This window comes from Phoca vitulina, unplaced genomic scaffold (genome assembly GCF_004348235.1).
Source record: "Phoca vitulina isolate PV1807 unplaced genomic scaffold, GSC_HSeal_1.0 scaffold13, whole genome shotgun sequence".
Lineage (NCBI taxonomy): Eukaryota > Metazoa > Chordata > Mammalia > Carnivora > Phocidae > Phoca > Phoca vitulina.
In genome coordinates, this window is record NW_022589716.1 from 10,366,274 (window position 1) to 10,392,394 (window position 26,121).

The window sequence follows — 26,121 nt, forward strand, 5'->3', positions numbered from 1 at the left end:
TTAAAAAAAAAAAAAAAAAAAAAAAAGAAGCCAGTCACAAAAGACTACATATTTTATATGATTCTATTAAATGAAATGTCCAGAATAGGTAAATTTATATAGAAAAGGCAGATTACTGGTTCCTTAGAGCTGAAAGAAGATAGAGGGCCAACAGCTAGAAGTACAAGGTTGCTTTTTAAGGAGACAATAATATTTAAAATTGACTGTGGTGACAGCAAATATATATTTGTGAATATATTAAAAACCACTGAACTGTACACTTAAAATGGGTGAATCGCATGGTATGTGAATTATATCTTAATAAACCTATTAAAAAAGGTAATCCTTAATTTAATTCAACCTGATTGAGTTGAATCTACTGAATCCTAGAACAGAAAGATTTTTTTCTTTTGCTATAAAGGGTATCAGCGTGACAATTAGTGAAATTTAAGTAAGGTCTGTAAATTAGATAATGGTATTGCATTAATGTTAATTTTCTGAATTTGGTCACTGAGCTGTGGTTATATAAGGACATATTCTTTTTATTTATTTTTTTCCAGAGAGAGAGAGAGAGAGAGAGAGAATCCCAAGCAGGCTCTGCACTCAGTGTGGAGCCTGATGCAGGGCTTGATTCCAAAACCCCGAGATCATGACCTGAGCCAAAATCAAGACACCCAACCAAATGACCCACCCAGGCACCCCTATAAGGACATATTCTTGTTTTTAGGAAATACTGAAGAATTTAGAGGTGGAGAGACATTCTCACAAATGGATAGAAAAATAATTATACATATGGAGAATGAGAATAATGAAGCAAAAGTGGCAGAATAGTAATATTAGGGAATATAGATGAGGAGTATTCAGGAATTCTTTATATTCTTTTTGCAACTTTCAGTTAGTCTAAAATTATTTTAAAATAAAAAATTAAAACAACACTTAGATATCATTTATTATTAAATTGCTGGAGAAGTGACATTCAGTAGTGGCCATCCAGGATAACAGACTTTCCATCCTGGAACATGCCACAGTTTGTCCATAACCTTGCAGAGAGGGCCCCAGCACTGCTGTGACTTACTCAAAGCTTTGGCCACATTTTGGCTAGGTTGAGCTGGTTCTTCCAACCAGTCTCTGCTGAGATTCCTACAGCTATTCAGAGCTCGAAAAAAATTATCAGGAGTGTTCAAAAACTATCAGCTTCCAACAATTCACAGATAAGGAAGCTCTGCTGAATGGTTTGGTGGCCACTGAGGTGTGGATGTGGTTTTATGTTGGTGAGATCATAGGCAAGTGTGACATCACTGGCTATGACATTTAAAAACCAATCTTTAACATCTGTTTATATTTGGTTTGAGTGTTCTTGGACCATGTGTGTTCAGACTGGAATCTGAATAAAATAAGATAACGTATCAAAGACAAAAATAAACTGGTGGAGAAGCAACTGTATTTCTAGGAATTTAAGGCTTTACTGTTGTTGCTATTATTACCACCAAAAAACTAGAAATATAAATATTTTAAAAGTATAACTAGTCAAAAAATGTTTGTTCAGGCACTACTCTGAAAGTTTCCATAATGCAGGTGTGATGAAATGCAACTGACTCACTGGAGAATAATCTGCATGACCCAGTCAGGAACTAGCCCAGGGAGAACAGGAAAAGAGTAGTGGCCTCAGAAGCACAGGAACGATCAAGAGTGATTGTTACTACAAGGACCTGGCTGTGCTTCTAAACTCAGTTGTACCATTATGTGAAAAATACATACTACAAACTGTGTACAGGCTAATCCTGTTTGGGCTTAAAAAAAAGGCTATGATACATATATGGATGTGATGGATGTGTACATACACAGCAAACCACAGACATATGTATAAGAGAATAAAAGGCAGTACAGAACAGTGGTTGAGAACATGGGCTCTGGAATCAGACTGTCTGCAATGAAGGCCAATTGTTCAGCCAACTGTTAACAGTGTGACTTCGGGCAACTCATTTAACCTCTCTGTGCTACAGAGTCTTCCTCCGTAAAATGGATCACTCGTAACAACTTCAGTGGATTGTTGGAGATTTAAATGACTTAATATATGTAAAGTGCTTAGAAAACCGTGTTAGTAGTAGTAAATGTTACTACTATTTGTGGAATGATAGACAACAAAATCTGGAATCACTGAGGGCTAAGATTACACTGATTTTTATTTTTAAATCTGTGTGTTCTAAATGTTCTACAACAACCACGTATTTATTACCTTTTTATCAGACAAGAAAAAGCAGTAATTTTTAAAAATTGGTCTATAGTTGTTTGTGTTCCATAAATGTAAGTATGCCTTACTGTTCACTTTCAAACAGGTGAGCATATATAATGAATCTCTCAAAAAGAAATAAGATTTAAGTATAATAACAGTAACCTTAAGCAGAAAAGTCAGGTGAGTCAAACTAAAATTTATTTAGAGAATGATTCTATAGCATCCTAATCAAAATCTGAGCTGACATTTTTACAAAAATTAATAAGTTGATCCTGAAGCTCACATGGAAATGCAAATAATGGCCAAAAGAGTTTGAAAAAAAAAGAGTAAAGTTAGAAGACTAACACTTCCTGATTTCAAAACTTACTACAATGCTACAGTAATGAAGACAGTGTAGCATAGACATAGAGACATAAACCAATGGAACATAATTGAGAGTCTAGAAATAAACCCTTACATTATGGTCAACTGATTTTCAAAAAGGGTGTCAAGACAATTCAGTAGGAAAAGAACAGTCTGCTGGGACAACTGGATATCCACATGCAGAAGAATAAAGATGAAGCCCTTCCTTGTACAATTAACTCAAATGGATTATAGACCTATTTGTAAGAACTTGTATGATAAAACTATTAGAAGAAATGATAGGAATAAATCTTCAAGACCTTAGGTTAGGCAAAGCCTTCTTAGATATGACACCAAAACTACAAATAACAAAAAATAAAATAAATAAATTAGACTTTAACAAAATTAAAATCTTTTGTGCTACAAACAATGCCATGAAGGAAGTGAAAACACCACTACAGAATAAGGAAAACTTTTTGTAAATCACATATCTGATAAAGGACTTGTATCTAGAATACACAAACAACTCTTACAACTCAACAATAAAAAGATAAATAATAATTCTAAGATATGTAAAAGGTCAGAATAGATGCGTCTCTAAAAAACATCTACAGATGACCAAAAGGCGCATGAAAGATGCAAACATCATTACCCATTAGGGAAAAGCAAATCAAAACGATAATGAGGTATCACTTCCCACCTACTAGGATGGCTATAATCAAAATGGTGACAATAACAAGTGTTGACAAGAATGTGGAGAAATTAGAACCGTCATACATTACTGATGGGAATGGAAAATGGTACAGCTACTTTGGAAAACAGTCTGGCAGTTCTTCAAAATGTTAAACATAGACTTTCTATATGATTTAGCAATTTCCACTCCTAGGTACATACCCAAGAAAAATGAAAACATGTCCATACAAAAACAAATGTGCATAGCAGCACTATTCATAATAGTTAAAAAGTGGAAACCACCTAAGTGTCCATCAGCTGATGAACAGATAAACAAAATGTGGTATAGCCATAATGGAATATTATCTGACCATATAAAACAATGAAGAATGTGATATATGCTACAACATGGATGAATCTTGAAAACATTATGCTAACTGAAAGAAGCCAATCACAAAAGACCACATGTTTTGTATGAGTCCATTTAAATGAAATGTCCAGAATAGGCAAATCTATAGGCATAGAAATATCAGTGGTTGCTTAAGGGTGGAGGGCTTGGGGGACAACGGAGAGTGATGAGTAGAGTCTCTTCTGGGGGTATTAAATGTTCTAACTTTGGTTGTGCTAATGGCTATATAACTCTGTGAACATACTAAAAACCACTGAATGGTATACTTTAAATGGGTGAAATGTACAGTATGTTAATTATATTTCAAAAGTCTGTTAAAAAGAATTCTATAGCATAAGCAGCTGACACAGCTAATGGGACACTCACCTCTCTCTCCAATTCATCCTCTTCTTCCAAAAGATCATACACCTGTTCTAAAAGCTGAATCCCCAGGCCCTGGATTACATCAGCTCTCAAAACTTCAACTATTCTTCTGATCTTTTCAGAACCTGGCATGACAGCTAAAAAGCAATTAACAAAGACAGGGAAAAATAAATACTTTCACCACAGCAACATGAAGAACATTTTTTTTTTTAACTCTTGTCATATTAAGATTCTTTTCACTTTGACAAGAGTTGGGTTTAATAACTTCATATATTTTTAAAGTGATGACAAATGTATATATGAACTTATACTTCATATCTCATTACCACCTCCTAAACCTAAAATCCACACTGTCTAATTTCAAGAAAGGTCACATGAAAAATCCAAACATGCACTTATATTTATTTAAAGAAAACAACTTTCATGCAACTTTTCAGGAACACAACTTGCTGCATAAAACAAGATATGCCTTTTATGGAGCTATCCAAACAAAATAAAAAAGCAAACAAATTTTGGCAGCATTATCTTCTTGGTGTGACACATTTCTCCAATAAGCATGCTCTCCAGTTTGCTGTAAAAAAATAAACTGATCACCAGAAGGTAGCTCTTTAAAATGGAGGTCCTCAGCTTCTTCTGCAACTTTCCCATGAAGTATCAGCGTATCCCGGTACTTCCGATGAAGTTTAAATTCTGACACTGGCTCTGGAACCAGGAGATCTTCATAGCTCTCTTTAGACTCCAATTTTAGGGTCTGAGTCATCAACTGCACCAAGTCACTCATTTCATTTGTATGACATTTCCTGGAAAAAAAAAAATTCCCCTGTGATTTCACTGGCTTTATGAGAATTTTTCATTAAAAAATTAGATACAAAACAACATTTAGGAAGTTCTGCTTCTAAATAGCTAAGTAAGCTCTTATAGACAGACCCTTCCATAAATAAGTATAAACTCAACAAAATACAAAAATACAGTATGTGAAGACAATGGAGAATGTACAAAACCTGGAGGCAGGTTCTGGAGGAGCGTCAACAACTTTTAGCCTAAGGGAAGGCCATAGGCCGCTAAAGTACAACAGAAAACCCACAGTCTCTCTGGCCTGCAAAACCAAAGGGCAGAGTTCAAGACAACCACAGCCACTATAAAGTGAGAGTGAAATCTTAGAAAAGAGAGACCAGAAAGAAGCCCCAGGTTCTATGTATAAATTCTGCCCAACTATTTTTAAGTAAATTACATCCATGTACAAAGTTCAAGAATATTTAAAGCAATACAAAAAATACCAGCCCCCAATGAGATAAAACTGACAATGTCTGGCATCCAGTCAAAAATACCAGACATGCAAAGAAGCAGGAAAATAACACACATTTATGAAGACAAAAAAATCAGTTAATAGAAACAGACCCAAAAGTGACACTAGTGATAAAATTTGTAGATAAGGACATTAAAGTGGTTATTATAAATATATTCCACATGTCCAAGGTAGAGGAATGCATTAATATATTAAAGAGAGGCATGGAAGTTATAAAAAGACCCAAATAGAACTCCTGGAAATTAAAAAATACACTGTGTTGAAAACATGAGATAGGATGAGCAGACTAGATGCTGTAGAAGAAAACATTAGTGGACCCAAAAACATGGCAGTAGAATCTATGAAAAATGAAACAGAAAAAAAGTATAAAAAACACAAACACCATCAGTGAGCTATCAGACAACTTTAAACAATCTAATATAGACATAGTTAAAATCCTCAAGAAGGAAAGAGGGAGTCCAAAAAAATTATGAAAAACTAACGGTCAAAATTTTTGCAAATCTGATGAAAACTATAAACCATAGATCTAAGAAGACATTCTGTAAGAATTCCAAATGAAATCAGATGTGTTCATTAGAAGAGATAGTTTTAGCGCTAACATGTACCAAAACCCATTTATAATGTTATTGATGGCAGCACTACAGGTCTGAATAAACATGTAGGACTAATCAAAATAGAAACTGTTTATGAAAGGAGACAGAAAAATAAGAACCTTACCGTTCCTTGGAATCCCCATCTGATTTATCAGTTGAACTTGTAGAAGAACTTAATTCATCCTCAGACAGACAGTGGATGAGTTTCCTTTCCTTTAATGTTTGGAAAAACAAAATTCCACATGACAACACAACCAGAACATAACACATGCAACACTCTTAGATGCAATGTCTAGATACAGTGTGCACTTGGGTCCAATTTAACAGGAGAAACTAATGATCTAAAAGTTGAAGTTACTTTACCCAAATGATATCCCAGTTCACCCATAAAGTTCACAAGTGAACCCTGAAGAACATTAAGGTAAAGTTTTACAAGGCCCTGGAAAGTCTCAGCTATGAAGAAATTTCCTTTCCAGAAGAAAGCACACAAATATTTCTGGTACTCCAACTCCTAAGCAGAGGGCTGGTAACCTAAGGAATTTTAAGCTAGATAAAATGCCACCTAAATAAAAGCAACCTCAGTTTGCTTATATCTGAGACTCTTTGTTAAAATACCTTAAAGGATTGCTTGATTTAATTATATGCAAACCTTACAACTTTGGAAAATGGAGAGGAATATCTTGATTAGTGAAACAACTTATTCATAGAATACTGTTAAAGCAACAAATCTTCCTTACTTTCAAGAACAGGAAGTTTCTATTTTTTAAAATAATTATATGCTCCTAGAAATAATGTCAGAAACTGCAATACAGAAAAATGGATAATTATTCCCCAGGTATCATTACACAGAAAATGAACATGGGTTGGAAACCTTGCAACTACCCATTTAGCCACTAGATGCTGCCCCTGCATCCTCCCTAGGCGAGAAGCTAAGGAACTCTGACACAAACAGGAAACTGAGCAAAGATATGCAAATGAGACTAAAACTTGGCCAGGTAGGCAGGTATATTGGTTACACAGCAGAATAAGCAAAATGTTGCCTAGTGGAAGCCTTTTGGAAGTCCTGTTTTAAAGACTACCTAAAAAAGATAGTAACTAAGCTACCAACTGCTTATAAGAGCACCTAAAAAACTCATTCCTTTAATGGAGGAAAAATAATCTTTTTAGTTATTATTCACCAGTTCTTTTCCTTATCAAGGTGAAAAAATATAACTTAAGGCAGTGCTGTCCCAGAAATCAAAGGAGCTGGCATTTATGAGGTTTACTGTATTAGGCTTGCCTGATATAGACCTGTCCCCCTTTTCCATAGGACTGTGTAATGTACCTGAGCAACAGTGCAGTTGGAAGACAACCATTGGGCAGGGGCAGGCTGGCCTTCTTCTTGTGGTTTCCCTGGCCCTGATGCACTCCGAGAAGCTCTCCTCACTGAAGGGCCTGAAAAAGTGAGCACCCCCAGCAGTTGTTTGTGGTGGGCTGGCCTCAGCAGAAGAGGGCTTTACAGTAAGTGCCAGCCTAGAAGTAACTCAGCATATTCATCATCACTCTGGCGTCTGACACCTCAGTTCAAACCTCAGTTCTGGGTCCACCAGCTCTGTGACCCTGGTCAAGTTATGTAACCTCTCCAAGCCTCAGTGTCCTCAGCTGCAAAATGCAGATAATGCTGCCTTCCTTTGACAGTTACCGTCAACAGGAGATGAGATAATGCTCTTAAAATGCTTCCCATAATGCTTGAGACATCATTCAATAAATAGAAACTGCTAGTACTGTCTTTAGATTATAGTAATAAGAATGATCATGGCCCTCAGCCCAGGGCAGCACCTTTCTCCCAGCTTCGTCTCTCTGTTTCTGGGAAGATAGCGCTTCCTGACGAGCAGAATCTGAACATGGAAACAAATTAAACGTTCACTCCATTTCCTGTCTGAAATCTCCCAGGAGTTAATGCCACTCAAAGCCCTCTTGCTCTCTGTTTAATATCCTCTTCCTCTGATAATACAAGTTCCAGACCCCAACAGCCTATGCTGATTTTTTTTTTAAAGGCCTAAGAAATTTCAAAAATTCTTCCAAATCTGTTTCCCAAATGGATCACTGATGCTGAAAATTCTTCACACCTCACAATCAGAACCAAGGCTATATCCATAAGCCAAACCAACAACCTCCAATAGATGAAGGAAAGAGAAAATTTTACCTGAGGGGAACACTTCTTCCTGTGACTGCTTTAGTCGCCTCCTCTCTCTTGCTGATAATGGTCGATCCTTTTAAAGACAGTTAATTACTTTCACCCCTACTCACTATTTTTCTAACAACTGCAAAGTTTGACGTATCATCCAGCACTATAGGAAAGGCCCTGCACAGGTCTTTAAAGGAGTATCTGTTCGAAACCAGTCCACATCACGGTTACAACTATTAGCTAGGAATGATCACAACCCTCATTTCTGGAAAGTACTCATTTTTGGAAGGGCAAATGAAAAATTCTGCATTTCTTACATTCAGAATCTACTTAGTTTCCTTAATTAAGTGGAAGTGACCATCCCTGGAACTATATTCCATCCATTTCAATAAAAGCTTCTGCTGAGAATAACAATTTTTGTCCCCTCTGCTGTTTGGCAAAAGGCAGGGCTAAGATGTTTTGTTTTTAAGGTTTTATTTATTTAGGGTGCTTGGGTGGCTCAGCTGTTAAGTGTCTGCCTTCGGCTCAGGTCATGATCCCAGGGTCCTGGGGTCGAGCCCTGCATCGGGCTCAACCGAATGAGCCACCCAGCCCGCCCCAGGTAAGATGTTTTAATACAAAACCTCACAACATATGCAGGATTTTTACAACCAAAAAGTTTTATAAGAAGGTTGAAAAAAATCCAATATACACTCCCACAAACCTTTGATGATGACACCTCCCTGCTCCTCGAACAGCTCACAGACCCAATGGCCACTCTATCTTGGTTTTCAGCATCTTTTTGTGTTAATGTGACATCCGTTTTTCCAACAGTGGGAAGAGAAGGCAAAAGTCGAGGAGCAGCCTCCTGGAACTTAAATAATTAAAAAGAGGGAGGTGGGAAATTATCAATTTCCTATACAGCCACCTCCTAAGTTCCCCCACCAATAAGTCTCCTTTGTATTTGTTAATGATTTGCTCTCGAAAACTTCAAAACATTGCACTTTATTGGAAAGAAACTCTGCCAAAAGTGAATGACCATCTAAGAAGCTTACAGAGAGGGTGCTTATGAAAGTCACTTCAAGAAATGAGGTATCGACATGATTTTATGCAGAAGGGAGAAACTATTCATTGGTGTAACACAGGAAGGGATAAGAGATTTATTCTTTGTTAGCTTGTTCCCTTAACTCTCAAGATGACCTGTTCATTTTTGCTGGGGAAGATAAAATCTTTACTCTATTTCTAACTCACTGAGATTTGAAAACTAATAGTTAGCATCTCCCCATTGCCACCCCTCTCCATATGTTCCCTGTATTTCTTATGTGCCTTTTTGGAAACTGCTAATCATTCTAAATGAAGTCTGTTTCCCAAGCAGCAGAATAATGACTTACTCCACAGAGCTCTCTGCTGACCTACCTGTCTCTCTTCCCCACTGTGCTCAGGCAGTTCTCTTTTCTTCTGTCGTCGCTGTCGAGAGAGGGAAGGCTCAGAGCCAGAACTCTGTGGCTGTAAACCTGGGTGGGTTCTATCTGGTTTTTCTATAACACATTCACCAGCAACTTGATCCTTAAAAATAATAAAATGAAACAAACAAAAAAGAAAACAGAATAATGAAATAGTCTTTTGAACTTCCAAATGGCCAAACTATTGTAAAATTATAACTGGAAATGAGAAGGAGTGTCTTTCTCAAGATGCATGCTCATTTGCAGTGCTGAGCGGCAAAGACAAAGTGCTGACATCAGTTACCCACATATTCCGGCTTTTTTTCCTCTTTTCCCAAAGAAAAATAAGTACTTACTTTTTAAAAAATATTTATTTATTTATTTGAGAGAGAGAGAGAGAATGAGAGAGAGAACATGACTGGGAGGGGCAGAGAATCCCAAGCAGGCTCCACGCTCAGTGCAGAGCCTGAGGCGGGGCTCCATCTCACAACCGAGATCTCAACCTGAGCCGAAACCAAGAGTTGGACACTTAACCAACTGCCCCACACAGGTGCCCCAAAATAAATAATTATATATATATGTTTTAAAACATTTAATAAAGATATTTAATAAAGATTAAATAGAGATCTTTATTCATTTGAGACAGAGAGATACACAGAGACAGCATGAGCAGGGGGAGAGGCAGAGGGAGAGGGAGAAGGAGGCTCCCCACTGAGCCGGGAGCCCGACCCCAGGACCCAGAGATCATGACCTGAGCCAAAGACAGATGCCTAACCACTGACCCACCCAGGAGGCACCCCCAAAATAAATAATTATTTTAATTACTCAGATTGTTATTAACCCGAAACTACTGATGTTTTCGATTTAATTTTTTTTATTATGTTATGTTAATCACCATACATTACATCATTAGTTTTTGATGTAGTGTTCCATGATTCATTGTTTGTGCATAACACCCAGTGCTCCATGCAGTACGTGCCCTCTTTAATACCCATCCCCAGGCTAACCCATCCCCCCACCCCCCTCCCCTCTAGAACCCTCAGTTTTTCAGAGTCCATAGTCTCTCATGGTTTGCCTCCCCCTCCGATTTCCCCCCTTCATTCCTCCCCTCCTGCTACCTTCTTCTTCTTCTCTTTTTTTAACATATAATGTATTATTTGTTTCAGAGGTACAGGTCTGTGATTCAACCAGTCTTACACAATTCACAGCACTCACCATAACACATACCCTCCCAATTTACATTTTTTTAAAAGATTTTATTTATTTATTTGAGAGAGACAGCGAGAGAGGGAACACAAGCAGGGGGAGTGGGAGAGGGAGAAGTAGGCTTCCCACCGAGCAGGGAGCCCGATGCCGGGCTTGATCCCACGACCCTGGGATCATGACCTGAGCCAAAGGCAGACGCTTAATAACTGAGCCACCCAGGCACCCCCGATTTACATTTTTTTAAAAAACTTTCTTTTCTGGGGTACCTGGGTAGCTCAGCTGGCTAAGTGGCTGACTCTTGATTTTGGCTCAGGTTATGATCTCAAGGTTATGAGATCGAGTCCCATGCTCTACATGGAGTCAGCTTGAGATTCTCTCTCCCTCTTCCTCTGCTCCCAGCTTGCATGCTCTCTCTTTCAAATAAATACATACATAAAATCTTAAGGGGGGAAAAAAGGACCTGAACAGATATTTCTCCAAAGTAGGTATACAAATGGCCAATAAGCACATGAATAGATGCTGAACATCATTAGTCATTAGGGAAATGCAAATCAAAACCACAGTAAGACACCATTTCACACTCACTAGGATAACTAGATAAAAAACCAGAAAATAGCAAGTATTGGTGAGGATGTGGAGAAATTGCAGCTCTCATATATTGTTGGGAAGTAAAATGATGCAGTTGCTTTGGAAAACAGTCTTAGAGTTCCTCAAAGAGTTAAACATAGAGTTACCATATGACCCAGTAATTCCAATCATAGGTATATACCCAAGAGAACTGAAAACATATGTCCATACATAAACTTGTATAAGAATGTTCATAACACTAACAAAAAAAAAAAGAATGTTCATAACAGCATTATCCATAGTAACCAAAAAGCGAAAACAACCCAAATGCTCATGAACTGATGAATGGACAAATAAAATATGGTGTATACATACAGTGAATTTATTTGGCATTTTAAAAAGGAATGCAGGGATGCCTGGGTGGCTCAGTTGGTTACGCGTCTGCCTTCGGCTTAGATCATGATCCCAGGGTCCTGGGATCAAGTCCCACATCGGGCTCCCTGTTCAGCGGGGAGTCTGCGCCTCCCTCTACCCCTCTCCCCTGCTCGTGTTCTCTCTCACTTTCTCTCTCTAATAAACAAATAAAATCTTTAAAAAAGTAAAATAAAATTCCTTAAAAAAAGTAAAAAAATAAAAAGGAATGCAATACTGGTAGATGCTACAACATGAATAAACCTTGAAAACATCATGTTAAGTAAAAGAAGCTGTCACAAAAGGCCATAAATTGTATGATTCTATTTATAGGCATACCTCATTTTATTGGGCTCCACTTGATTATGCTTCACAGATAATTGTGGTTTTTTTACGAATGGAAAGTTTGTGGCAACCCTGCAATGAGCAAGTCTATTGGCTTTACGCCTGTGTGTCACATTTTAGTAATTCTCACAATATTTCAAACATTTTCAATAGTATTGTATTTGTTACGGTGATCTGTAATCAGTGATTTCTGATGTTACTATTTTAATTGTTTGGGGGCACCACAAACTGTGTCCATAAGAGATGGAGAACTTAATTGACAAATGTGTGTGTTCTGACTGTTCTACCGACTGGCTGTTCCCCATCTCTCCACCTCTCCTCAGGCCTTCTTATTCCCTGAGACACAATATTAAAATTAGGCCAATTAATAACCCTACAATGGCTTCTAAGTGTTCAAGTAAAAGGAAGAGTCAATAGATGTGGCAAACTTCACTGTCGTCCTATTGAAAGAAATTGCCACACTTACCCCAAACTTCAGCAACCACCACCGGCCATCAACCTCAAGGCAAGACCCTCCACCAGCAAACAGATTATGACTTGCTGAAAGTTCAGAAGGATGGTTAGACTGTAGTGTAAATGTAACTTTTATATGCACTGGGAAACCAAAATTTAAATTTGACACCCCTTTATTGCAATATCCGCTCTATTGTGGTGATCTGGAATTGAACCTGCAATGAGGTATACCTGTACGTGAAATGCTCAGAATAGGCAAATCCTTACAGACAATGGTTGCCAGGGGCTGGGGGCAAGAAGCAATTATTATTGCAACTATTATTAGTGGGTATGGGGTTTCTTTTTAAGGTTATGGAAATGTTCTGGAATTAGACAGTGATGACTATACAACTCTACAAATATACTAAAAACCTATTGAATCGGTACTTTAAAAATTAGAAAACTAAACAGAAGAAAATGAAAGAAGTGAACCTGAATATAATTTGAGAGCCAAGCAGAACAAGCAGGACACATAGTTTTATCCACAAAGTACTAAGAATTCCAGTGTCCAAAGAAAGTTTAAGACTTCAATCTAATGACTTTAAATGACAAGAGCGTTATACTTGGACTTTTCCACAAAAACAAAAATTTATTTAAAACATTTGAATATAGGGGCACCTGGGTGGCTCAGTCAGTTAAGCGTCTGCCTTCGGCTCAGATCATGATCCCAGGGTCCTGGGATCGAGCCCCATGTCCAGCTCCCTGCTCGGTGGGGAGCCTGCTTCTCCTTCTCTCTCTGCCTGCCTCTCCCCCTGCTTGTGCATGCCCACACGCTCTCTCTCTCCCTCTCTCTCAAATAAATAAAGTCTTTAAAAAAAAAAAATTAAACATTTGAATATAAATGTATAAAATAGTTTTACATATCTTATATAAAAGATATGAAATATAAAAATCTATTTAATAGATCAAATTTAAATATTTTAGCACAGATTATAAAAATAGTTAAAATACATCTTAAATATATTTTTAGAATATTTTACATATAAAAATGAAAAGGTCACCAAATGTTCTGGCTTTCTCTCTAATCCTCAGCTATAGCCATGTTTTATCTAACTTACACTTCTTTCCAAGTTCAAGTAGAAGTTAACCTTTAAATTTACTAGAATAGTCTCTTAGTATCAAAATCCTTTTGCTCCTTTCCTTTTCTTCTTCTCTTCCTTCCCCTTTGGTTGCAACACATAAAATACTTTTTTTTATTCCTTAAGAAATAAGATCAATCACTAACTTTCCAAGCGCAAGAAGAAATGTGATGTTACCTACTTGGTAGAACTACCCATCCACGTGGAGGCCTAAGGAAGAGTGACAAAGAAATGGGAGAAAACATACAAATAGCATGCTTCTACCAAATACCCTATAGTGGGGCACAACGCATCTAAGAATCCTGCGGGTCCTATCCTTTGGTTTCTGTAATGTTTAAACTGGCACACAGAATAACTGGTTTTCCTAAAATGCCAACTAGAACACAATAAACAACACAACCCACATCTTCGTAAGTGCGCTTTCCAGTTTTCTCTCTGAATCCAGCACCTCATGCATATCACTCACCTGGTCTTTCAGCTTTTGGTCTTTGTTGAGGGGCTGCAGAGGTCTCGCTGGGTCATTCCTTTCCCCAGTGACATCATCAGAGGACCATGCGGGAATTAGGTTTCTGGGTTGAGGGCTGGGCTTAGTGCCATCCTGCAGCTTCTCCTTCACTTGAGAAATACTGCATTTACTTTCTAGCTCATTAGAGGCATCTAAGTGTCTTGGCTGATTCTCCCGAACTAAGTCGTTGCTCAGTGAATTTCTTCTTTCTGCAGGTAAGATGTCAATATTCACTTTACTGATGGTGGCTAACGATTCTGAGGTATTGCTCACGTCCGGTTTGCAGATGTAGCCTTTCAGACTTGCTGGTATCTTCAAGGGGCCAATGACTATGGGTTTCTCCGGGGACAAACATTTGTCTTCACCCTGAGTGAAAATATGCTTCCAACTTATTACAGCACTCCTCATACCACTTAAAATTAACTCAAAAAAGGTACAGCAGGTTCCTCAGAAAGTTAAACATAAAATCACCATATGAGGGCGCCTGGGTGGCTCAGTTGGTTGGGCGACTGCCTTTAGCTCAGGTCATGATCCTGGAGTCCCGGGATCGAGTCCCACATCAGGCTCCCTGCTTAGCAGGGAGTCTGCTTCTCCCTCTGACCCTCCCCCCTCTTGTGCTCTCCCTCTCTCAAATAAATAAATAAAATCTTAAAAAAAAAAAAAGTGAAATTTATTAAAAATAAATAAATAAATAAAATAAAATAAAATAAATAAATAAATAAATAAATAAATAAATAGATAAAATCACCATATGACCTGGCAATCTCACTCCTAGGTAAGTATCCCAAAGAACTGAAAGTAGGACTCAAACAGGTATTTACTCACCAATGTTTATAGGGGTTAAATAATCCCTAGCAGCATTATTCACACTGGCCAAAAGGTGAAAACAACCTAAATGTCCATTAGCAGATGAACGGATAAACAAAATATGATATACACATAACAATGGAATATTACTCAGCCATAAAGAGGAATGAAGTACTAATACATGCTACAACATGGATGAACCTTAAAAACATGCTAAATGGAATAAACCAGACACAAAAGGACATAATGTATGATTCCACTCATCTAGAATAGGCAAACTCATAGAGACAGAAAGTAGATTAGAGGTTACCAGGGCCTGGGAACAGGAGGAATTGGGAACTATTGCTTAACGAGTACAAAGTTTACTTAGAGTGATGAAAGGGTTTTGGAAGATAATGGTGATGGTTGCACAATACTGTGAGTGTAGTTAAGGCCATTAAATTGTAGGCTTAGAGGAGGCTCAAAATGGCAAGTTCTGAGGTGCCTGGGTGGCACAAGTTGGTTACGCATCTGACTCATGGTTTCAGCTCAGGTCGTGATCTCAGGGTTGCGGGATTGAGCCCCGCATTGGGCTCTGCACTCAGCGTGGAGTCAGCTTGAGATTCTCTCTCCCTCTGCCCCTCCTGCTCGTGCTCTCTCTAAAATAAATAAATATTTTTTAAGAATGGCAAATTCTATGTCATATCTATTTCACCACAATAAACAGAAAATTTAAAACTTTTAAAATGAATCAATAACCTAAATATAAGAGCTGAAATTATAAAACTCCTAGAAAAAAAACAGGCAAACATCATCATGGACTTGGATTTGGCAAGGAATTCTTAGATATGACATCAAAAGCATAAGCAACATAAGAAAAAAACAGATAAATTGGGCTTCATCAAAATTAAAAGCTTTTGTGCATAAAGGGACATTATCAAGAAAGTGACAAGCCAACCTACAGCATGAGAAGAAACACTCGTAAATCATGTATAAGGATCTACTGTCCAGACTACAGAAAGAACTCTTAGAACTCAACAACAAAAATACAAAAAACCCAATTAAAAACTGGGCAAAGCGCTTAACAGACATTTCTCCAGAGAAGGAATACAAATGGCCAAGAAACTTGTGGGAAGATGCTATGTCATTAGTCATTAGCGAAACGCAAGTCAAAACTACACTGAGATACCGCTCGCTTCACATCCGTTAGGACGGCTAGAATCAGAAAAGTAGAAAATCACAAGAGTTGGTGAGGTTGTGGAGAAACCGGAGCTCTTGTGCACTGGCTGGTAGGAAAGTAAAATGCAACCGCTCTGGAAAGCAGTGTGTTGGTTCCTCAGAAAGTAAATATAGAACTCCCACATGACCCAGCAATTCCACTCCTAGGTATATATCCCAAAACAGGGACCCAAAGACTTGTACCCAAATTTTCATACCAACAGCCAAAAGGTGAAAACAACTCAATATCCACCAATGAATGAATGGATAAGCAAACTGTGGTGCATACGTACAGTGGAATATTACTCAGACATAAAAATAGATGGAGTACTGATACATGCTACCTCAAAAACATCATGCTCAGTGAAAGAAGCCAGACACGAAAGGTCACATATTATGATTCCATTTATATGAAATACTCGGAATAGGCAAATCCATAGAGACAGAATACACATTGGTGGTTTCGAGGGGCCGGGTGGAGGAGAGCATGAGGATGATTACTTAATGGGTTTGCAGTTTCCTTTTGCAGTGACGTGGAATGTTTTGGAACTAGATAGAGGTGGTGGTTGCACAACACTGTGAATGCACTAAATGCAATTAATGGTTCACTATAAAATGGTTAACATCATGTTATATAACCTGCTTAAATAACCTATCGTTTTAATAGTTTCTTTTTTTTAAAGATTTTATTTATTTATTTGACAGAGAGAGACAGTGAGAGAGGGAACACAAGCAGGGGGAGTGGGAGAGGGAGGAGGCTTCCCACTGAGCAGGGAGCCCGATGCGGGGCTCGATCCCAGGACTCTGGGATCATGACCTGAGCCAAAGGCAGATGCTTAACGACTGAGCCACCCAGGCGCCCCTCGTTTTAATAGTTTCTAAAATACATACCATTACATATGTCTTGGAGCCCTCAGAAGAGTGTGACTGGAGGGGAACTACTTTATGACTCGATTCAGCGTTTCCAGAGACCACTGCAGCAACAGGCTTCGATTTAGAGTCGCCATTTTTAATATTACTTTTGGAGGTTTTTCTTTATGAGGCAGAAAAGAAAAAATTATTATCAGTATAGTGAAAACGAAAGGTTTTTACATATCTGGGAAATGTGTACATGTATTATAAAAACTGCTCCATTTAGAGAAAATAGTTTTCTAAAAACCAGGGGGCATTCCGCAAAACACTTGACTAGTACTCCTCAAAATCAATCAAGGTCATGAAAAACCAAGAAAGTGAGAAACTTGGTTGACTACGGAGACAGGAGGACTAAATGTAATATGGTATCCTGGACTGGACCCTAAAAGAGAAAAAGGACATTAGTAGAAATACTGGTGAGGGCCAAATAAAGTCTGGAATTTAGTCAACAGTCAGGTACTGATGTTGTTTTCTTAGTTCTGACAAATGTACCATGGTAATGTAAGAGGTTTATGATAGGAGAAGCTGGGGGAGGGGGGTACAGAAACTCTCTGTATGATCTCTGCAACTTGTCTGTAAATACAAGATTATTCCACCATAAAAAATCAATGAGAAATTACCTCACGTACAGAAGAACCAGCATAATTGTCAAGTTTCGCATGTTTGTAATTATACCACAACTGCTTTGCCAAGTTTGAGAGTAAGAATGATTGGTGTGCTCAGCCTGGACTTGCAGAACAAAAGTGTACAGGATTAACCCCCTTTAGTGTGACATTTCTACAACTGAGCTAACTAACCCTCTGGAGACTTCAACAGGACCATGAGACCTGTGCTGTGGAAGGCCAAAGGTCTGTTTGGTGCAAATTACAGATGGTGTAAATAAAAAAGATGGTTTTTCTTTATCCCCTGGGGCCTCTCTAGTATTACTCTTAAATCTAACAATGTCACAAGGCAGAGATTGTGCAGCTCTTAGATCTTGGAACAGCTAGTTAGTGAAGGTAACCCCTGTAAGTCAAAGAAAGAAATTTTTCTCCTGAGAAATTATATGAGTGAAGAGGGAAATTTATGGAAACTCTCAGAAATTTGAGTGCTTAATTTTTAAATGTGACTCTCACATAGTACATAATATAACAGGCTTCTTAGATAATTTCATTTTCATATGGTTTCTAAAACATATAGCCTTTTGAAAGAATCATACTTGATATGTCTTGGGACCCTCTAAGGAATGTTAAAGTGATTCTCTAAATGGTTTTCTAGATTTCTGATTTTAGCAATTAAGTAAATCTCAACACATGTCCTAATCATGCAATTTTCCTTCATGTTTTTTTTTTTAAAGATTTTATTTTATTTATTTGAGAGAGTGAGAGAGACAGCACAAGAGGGGGTAGGGTCAAAGGGAGGAGCAGACTCCCCGCTGAGCAGGGAGCCCAATGCGGGACTCGATCCCAGAATTCTGGGATCATGACTTGAGCCGAAGGCAGTCACTTAACCAACTGAGCCACCCAGGCGCCCCTTCCTTCATGTTTAAAAAAGCTCACCACAGGGGCGCCTGCGTGGCTCAGTCAGTTAAGCATCTGACTCTTGATTTCAGCTCAGGTCATGATCTCAGGGTTGTGAGATCGAGCCCACGTTGGGCTCTGCACTGGGTGTGGAGCCTGCTTAAGATTCTCGCTCTCCCTCTCCCTCTGCCCCTCCTCCCTTCTCTCTCAAAATAAATAAATAAATAAAACTTCACCATAAATTCTACATATGAGAATTATAGAAGCTACCTTCTTTTATTCATCTATTTAGCCACCTATTTGCAAGGGAATATCTTACGCCTTTGTGGCCTCCAAAAACAGAGCGATTTGGCGCTTTATGTAAGGCTGCCTCAGGATGCTCCTCACAGAGGGTCTTTCTTCAGGCCTTTTGCTCAGCATTGTTCTTATCAGTTCTGCCAGCTCTGGGCTATAATCTTTTGGCATTGGTGGCAGCTACAAAGAAAAATAATATCACAATTATGACTCTGGTCTTTTGAAGCAAAGTATAAGGAAAAAGTAGATGTTTCCAAATATTTCTTTAAAGTCATTATCCACAGAAGAAGAAAAGAGCCAGCATACAGGAAGCTTACTAGTGTCCTGGTCATAGCAGCAAGTTGTGAGACTATAAAAGTATATCTTTTGGGGTGCCTGGGTGGCTCAGTTGTTAAGCGTCTGCCTTCGGCTCAGGTCATGGTCCCAGGGTCCTGGGATCGAGCCCCGCATCGGGCTCCCTGCTCGGCGGGAAGCCTGCTTCTCCCTCTCCCACTCCCCCTGCTTGTGTTCCCTCTCTAGCTGTCTCTCTCTCTGTCAAATAAATAAATAAAATCTTAAAAAAAAAAAAAAAAGTATATCTTTCAAACCCGCAGTCCCATTTGAGGACTCTCTCCTTCAGAAATAAAAGCATGAGTTCCCAAAGACTTACATACCAGGATATTCACTGCAACATTGTTCTTGCAGTAGTAAACAACTGGAAACAACTTAAATGTCTATCCATTGCATAGCTTATGGTACATCCTTCTAATAAAATGTTAGGCAGCTTCTTAAAAAATATGACAGGTACCGAACTGGAAAGATGTTCCTTGTATATTAAGTCAAAAAAGCAAGTTGTATACCAATATGTACTATCTGATTCCATCTCAGTTACTGTTTAAAAGTGCCTGTGTATTTATGTGCATATATACACCCACACTGAGATATATATACAGACAGGAAAACGCTAGGAAGGCTACGCACAAAATTCCTAGCAATGGTGATCTCCAGTGGATAGAAAAGAATAAAAAGAGAGGGAAATTTCACTCCTTTCTTGTTTTGAGTCTTAAGTAGTGCAACTACAGGTATGGTTTACTTTTTGTGTTTTTCAGTATTTTGAAATTAAGAAAGTGAGTCTTGGCATAAAATTAAAATCAGTAGGTGGTTTACAGCTTTAAAACTTAATGGTGTGTGGGGCTCCTGGGTGGCTTAGTCATTAAGCATCTACTTTTGGCTCAGGTCATGATCCCAAAGTCCTGGGATTGAGCCCCGCATCGGGCTCCCTGCTCTGCGGGAAGCCTGCTTCTCCCTCTCCCACTCCCCCTACTTGTGTTCTCTCTCTCGCTGTCTCTGTCAAATAAATAAATAAAATCTTTAAAAATAAATAAATAAAACTTAATGGTGTGTGGATGCCTAACACTGCAGAGGACAACTAGCCTCATGGGAAGTAATATATAAACGTGGTCACTCTGGTGTCTGTATCGTACACATTGCTTTCTGCAGTTCTTAATTGGCTACTTATAATTGTGATGATTACCAAAGGAGCAACACCTTCAAAGAGTAGACTGATTTTTATTTATTATTATCATTATTATTTTACATTGTTGCAAAGTGTCTTCTAATCACCAAGTACTGAGCAAGCTGGGAATGGAATGGGTACTTTGCCCAGAGTGGACTCATTTTAGATGGTACTCATTTAACCACGGCTGCTCAGGAGAAGCTACCAATATCGTCTCAGGGCAACTGAATATCCTGTGGTTACAAGGTGGTGGTTTTCAAAAAGCCAATTCTTCAGAACCATTAAGCCACCTTTACAAATTAGTATTAAAAAACGATCAATGCCTTCTCTTTCTAGTTCAACCTTCTCCATAGAAGGGGCCTACTCTTCTTACCTATCCACCTGACATCAACAATGACTCATTTTTGCCAATAGCTACTTACAAAGCTGCATTAACTTAACCTTGCTTCAAATATGAAAAACAATTAGTTTCAGAATATTCTTTACCTTTCCTTCAATAATCCGATAAACTAAAGAATTCATGTCTTTTGCATTGAAAGCATGCTTCAGGGTGGCCATTTCATAAACACAGCATCCCAGAGCCCAAACATCAGACTAGAAAAGAAAAATAGTAAATAATCAAATGTCAGAATGCCTTACTGACATTTTTCCTCTGAGAAAAACAAAACAAAACAAAACAAAACAAAGCAAAAAAACGTTTTCGGGGCACCTGGGTGGCTCAGGCAGGTAACATCTGCCTTCAGCTCAGGTCGTGATCCCAGAGTCCTGGGATCGAGCCCCACATTGAGCTCTCTGCCCATCAGGAGCCTGCTTCTCCCTCTCCCCCCTGCTGGTGCTCGCTCTCGTGCTCTCTCTCTCTCTCAAATAAATAAATAAATAAATCTAAAGAAAAACCAAAAACCAAAAAACATTTTCCTCAAGCCAATTCACAGAGAATTCCTCTGACTTTCTATCTGATGGGTTCTGAAGTTATGAATACTGTCCTAGAGACAGGGTGAGCTGGCATATGCAGCTCAATCCTACCTTATAGTTGTAAGGTTTGTTTGAAAACAATTCAGGGCTCATGTAGTAGGGTGTGCCAATGAGGGTGCTAGCCATGTCACAGTGGTTCTCTAACACTCGAGCAATTCCTAGGTCACCCACTTTGATGATGTTTGTTCTTGTGAGGAAAACATTTTGAGTTTTCAGATCTCGGTGAAGGATGTGTTTTTCATGTAAATACTGAGGAGAGAAATAAAACTTCATTAAATATAAAAACACTTACCTACTTACATATTCCTGACTTCTTACATACCATCAACAATTGCATGAGTGAAAGAGTTTCAGTCACCTGAATAACAAAACACTACTGTTTTAATCATCTCTAAATAAAAAGTCTGATTTACAACTTTCCAAAGCAAGAAATTAAGTTCCATGCATTAATTTGCCCAGTATCTATCCTTCACAACTATTCCCTGGTACCTTGACAATTTTACCATCTAGCATTAAATGGATCCAGTTAAAAATATGCTTACAAACTCCCCCTGAAGGGACAAAGACAACTTGTACAGGGTCAGATGCACATTCCCCTCAGACTCATGAAATCTTCAGCTTAATAATATTTTCAAATATAACAAGATCACTTTTATTTAGACACAGTGTCTAAAATTTACACAAGGTCAATCCATTCTGGACATATCTGTCCAGATCCAGAGTGGTATTTCATAAACAGTCTTACATTTGAATGTGCGTATATTCGAACACAAACATGTTTTGTATTTCCACTCACTCTGCCACAGCAGGGTTAAAGCCCATACCCCCACAGTTTAAGCATATTAATTAGCCCAACCACCTTTCAATATGACATAGCTGACCAGCTGATAACAGACATGGTCATTTTTTGCTTTGTCAACTCAGGGCCCTTAAAATTGATTTTGCTATGAATATTAAATGAACAGAGAACTGGCATCCCCTGCAAACTGAAATCCACATCTACTTCAATATAGACATCATTCATTCAGAAACACTCTAATGCTATAGTGAAAGGGACTGAGTCTACTTCATAAATGGATTTTTTTTTAAATACATTTTTTTTTCATGTAAGCATTCGGGGAAGCAGTTTCCTAAAATCCACCTGCCATCCCCGTCCCTTGGAGCGAGTGGAATGCTGTGTCTGGACAGTACCTGCAGGGCCATGGCAATCTGAACAAACCATTCCACCACCTGACTCTCAGGCAGAAGCTGCCCCTTCTGTTCTTTGAGCTTTCGGTACAGATCACCTCCTTCGCAGAAGCCCATGACGATGTACAGCAGACCGTCGCCTCCCTCCCATGACTCCTTATAGGTGACAATATTAGGGTGCTTCAACTGAGACAAGAGCTGAGCTTCCTGTTCAGCGGCTCGCCGCTCTCGGCTGGAGGCATTTCGGAGGTTCAGCTTTTTGATGACATACTATGGAGAAAACACGTGATTTTACAAGGTGCAAATAAGCATACAGTTTTATAGGTGCAGAATATTTAAGGGTTCTCCTGAAATGGTCCTCAAAACCAACCTCCAGGAGCCTGTCAGACAACCTATTCATTTTGTTATTTGCAAAGCACAAAACTAGGGAAAAGATTTGCTCCAATTTACTGATATTTTCAACAGGTTAGACTTATAACAGGCTGGAGGGTCATAAAAAATTTATTATACTTTCCATCTGCATTTTACAATTTCATTAATGGCTAAAAAATGAGTCCATGTTAACATACAACTGGATCAACCATAAAACCTGTAGTAAAGATTCCTTAACCTCTAAGTTTCCCTTACAAAGGTTTATAATATAAGGCTTGAAAACACATCTGCATGGGCGCCTGGGTGGCTCAGTCATTAAGCATCTGCCTTCAGCTCAGGTCATGATCCCAGGGTCCTGGGATCGAGCCCTGCATCGGGCTCCCTGCTCAGCAGGAAGCCTGCTTCTCCCTCTCCCACTCCCCCTGCTTGTGTTCCCTCTCTCGCTGTGTCTCTCTCTGTCAAATAAATAAATAAAATCTTAAAAAAAGAAAAAAAAGAAAATACATCTGCAGACAGAATGGATTCATAGATCGCATTGGATACTCAAAGGGATCCATGGCCTAATAAGGTTAAAAATCACTGATTCTCAACATTAAAAATTATTCCCACTTAAAAAGAAAGTCAATATCCCCTGACACCTTGCCCTGATACATTGCCCACAACCAATTAACAGTCCATACAGTTCATTAATCAACAAGGATATATATAAATGTGCTTTGTAAAGTGTAAACTACTGCTCAAATGTGAGGGGCTATTATTCCCATCAATACCCCATTCTCCACTCAAAAAATCCAATGACACACCCACCCCATTCCCCCTATCGCTACTGAATAAATCTCTTATACCTGAGTTTGTGTTCCAGGCAGAGCTACTAGCACCTGACACCAAGCAGAATAGACTAGAGAGCCTTATACTTGGGAGGGACATCTCTTTTCAGCTTGCCTGGGGCACTGCCACTGTCTTGGTGTAATTATTAATAACGCCTCCTTCCAGTCTCGAAATTGTCCCAGTTTGTATGATACATTATATGGTCACCCTACTTATAAACCATTTTAAAGAACTGGCTCGGGCGCCTGGGTGGCTCAGTTGGTTAAGCGACTGCCTTCGGCTCAGGTCATGATCCTGGAGTCCCTGGATCGAGTCCCGCATCGGGCTCCCTGCTCGGCAGGGAGCCTGCTTCTCCCTCTGACCCTCCCCCCTCTCATGTGCTCTCTCTCTCTCTCTCATTCTGTCTCAAATAAATAAATAAAATCTTAAAAAAAAAAAAAAAAAAAAAGAACTGGCTCATCATCCTGAGGGTCATGGGATAAAGTGCTCTAGAGAAAGGAGTGACAACATTAGCTGTAAGTTTTAGAAGGATCACTGAGATGGCAATGAAAGTGATGGATTGAAGAGCGAGGATCAGTGGAAGCCATGGCCACAGCTCAGCTAAAGATTATGATGTCCTGGATTGGGGCGGTACCAGTGGAGATAGAGAAGAGGCCTGCTGGCTTAGTGGACAAATGAATGGGGGCAGTGGTGTGTATCAAGAATGACACCTGGATATGTCCAGCTGGGGCAAGTGGATGGTGTGTGGTCCTACTCACTGAAATGGGGACCATGAAAGGTTTGGCGGGAAGATGATGAATTTTAAGTGAGTCCAACAGTCTCCAGGTCAGATGCATGGGGCCCTTCATTCAAAGAGTAATACCTGCCAGGCGCTGTGTTAGACTGTGGGAATGAATGATCTCACGGAATTGTCAAGAGTGGAGGAAGTGTGTAGATCAAGCACAACAATTAATACTATCAAGGAGAACTACAGGGAGTGTGGGGCGCATCTTACAGTAAGGCCTGGCCTACTCTTGGTGGTATGGGACGGTTTCCCTGAAGAAGTGACATCCGAGGTGAGTCCCCTTCAGACCACCCGCAGCCTAGCCTTTGGACTGCGGCCTCGGCATATAGCTGCCTGCCCTCCACCCCCTGCCGGGCCCCAACCCCGCCGACCTGCCTGCCGTCCCGACGGTGCCTCACGAGCGTCACCTCCCCGTAGCTGCCCCTGCCCACGACCCGCAGGTAGCAGTAGACGGCCAGGGGCATGTTCCCGGCGCCGGCCCAAAGCTGCGATGCGGCGGCAGCGGCGGCCAGGGTCGCGGGCCGCGGCAGGAGACCCCGCTCATGCCCAAGAGGCCGCTGTGCTGGCGGCTGCTGAGACTCTCGGGCCCCTACGCGAGCTCGGAGGCTGGGCCCACAGCGACGCCGCTGCCATAGCGATCCCGGCCAGCGCAGCCCCGCGCATGCTCCCGCAGCCCGGAAGCACCCACCACAGAGCCGAAGCGCCAGGCGGCCAGAGCGGTTCCGCCATCCAGGAGGATCCGCCATAGAGCCCAAGCTCAGGGCGGCCAGAGCGACTCCGCTGGTCCTGGCGCGCGCGCCTTCTGCCTAAGTTCCACCGCCGAGAACTTCCGGGTTGCGGGGAACAATAAACTAATAGAAGCTTCCACGTATTGAGCACGTACTTGACCTAAGCGCTTTTTGAAAATATTCGCCGTTCGTTTTACAAATAATTTTATTAACCGCCTACCATGTGCCAGACCGACAGAGTTCCTCTCTTCTTGAGGCTCCCATTCTAATCGAGGGATGACAGACTAGATTCTACAAGTAACATTTGTTGCATTTGCTTTATCACACAATGGTTAATGTATGCATCTAGCAATCCACCTTATTTTTTACGCATTTCAAAAGCAACTGAAGATATCAGTACACTTCACCCCTAAAAGCTTCAGCTTGTGCATTAAGAAATGCAAAGTACTCTCATAACTATCCAAACCCCTGCACTGTGACTTGACCAAATTCTAGCATGGTTTTTAACAGCTTAAGGTAGTGTCCGTAGGAGGACCCTCCTTAAAAGACCCGTGTGTGAAAGCTCAAAGCTGCCAAAGAGTTTATTATTTGATCCAACCGACATTTTCTTTCCCTTTCCTAGAGCATTTACCTAAAAGACCTCACAATTGTAAATCCTTCCTATGTCTCTATTAGATAGATACGTGTGTATCTCCTAAGATCCAGGAGTGTCTTTCTCAAGGACGAGAAATCCATCCCTTTGAAATGTAAGATTTGTCTACATCCAAGAACAATTTTTTGCCCATTGGGGGCAATATCACCCCTGTTGAGAATGGGAAATGTTAAAGAACAGAAATTCAACCAAGTAAATTTGAAGATCTGATTGACTTTATTAAGTGATTCATGAATCGGGCAGCATCCTGTCTAGCAAGTAGAGGGATACTCTAAGGAGTTGTTCAAAATGGAAAGTTTTTAC

General features: G+C 39.7%; 1 protein-coding gene across 1 annotated transcript in view; it reads right to left on the reverse strand.

The window, feature by feature from the left end:
- NEK4 (NIMA related kinase 4) overlaps nt 1–25,101 on the reverse strand; it is a 33,559-nt gene extending 8,458 nt beyond the window's left edge. Inside the window, exons 1-14 of the mRNA XM_032411459.1 lie at nt 24,810–25,101; nt 22,458–22,724; nt 21,318–21,515; nt 20,781–20,888; nt 18,825–18,979; nt 16,986–17,127; nt 14,052–14,456; nt 9,460–9,609; nt 8,768–8,917; nt 8,083–8,149; nt 7,222–7,331; nt 6,022–6,110; nt 4,593–4,798; nt 4,002–4,135 (exon numbers count right to left, since the gene is read on the reverse strand). Coding sequence (XP_032267350.1) covers nt 4,002–4,135; nt 4,593–4,798; nt 6,022–6,110; nt 7,222–7,331; nt 8,083–8,149; nt 8,768–8,917; nt 9,460–9,609; nt 14,052–14,456; nt 16,986–17,127; nt 18,825–18,979; nt 20,781–20,888; nt 21,318–21,515; nt 22,458–22,724; nt 24,810–24,902 — 2,274 coding nt within the window. The 5' untranslated portion in view covers nt 24,903–25,101. The remainder of the gene's footprint in view (nt 1–4,001; nt 4,136–4,592; nt 4,799–6,021; nt 6,111–7,221; nt 7,332–8,082; nt 8,150–8,767; nt 8,918–9,459; nt 9,610–14,051; nt 14,457–16,985; nt 17,128–18,824; nt 18,980–20,780; nt 20,889–21,317; nt 21,516–22,457; nt 22,725–24,809) is intronic.
- Between the last annotated feature and the right edge of the window lie 1,020 nt (nt 25,102–26,121).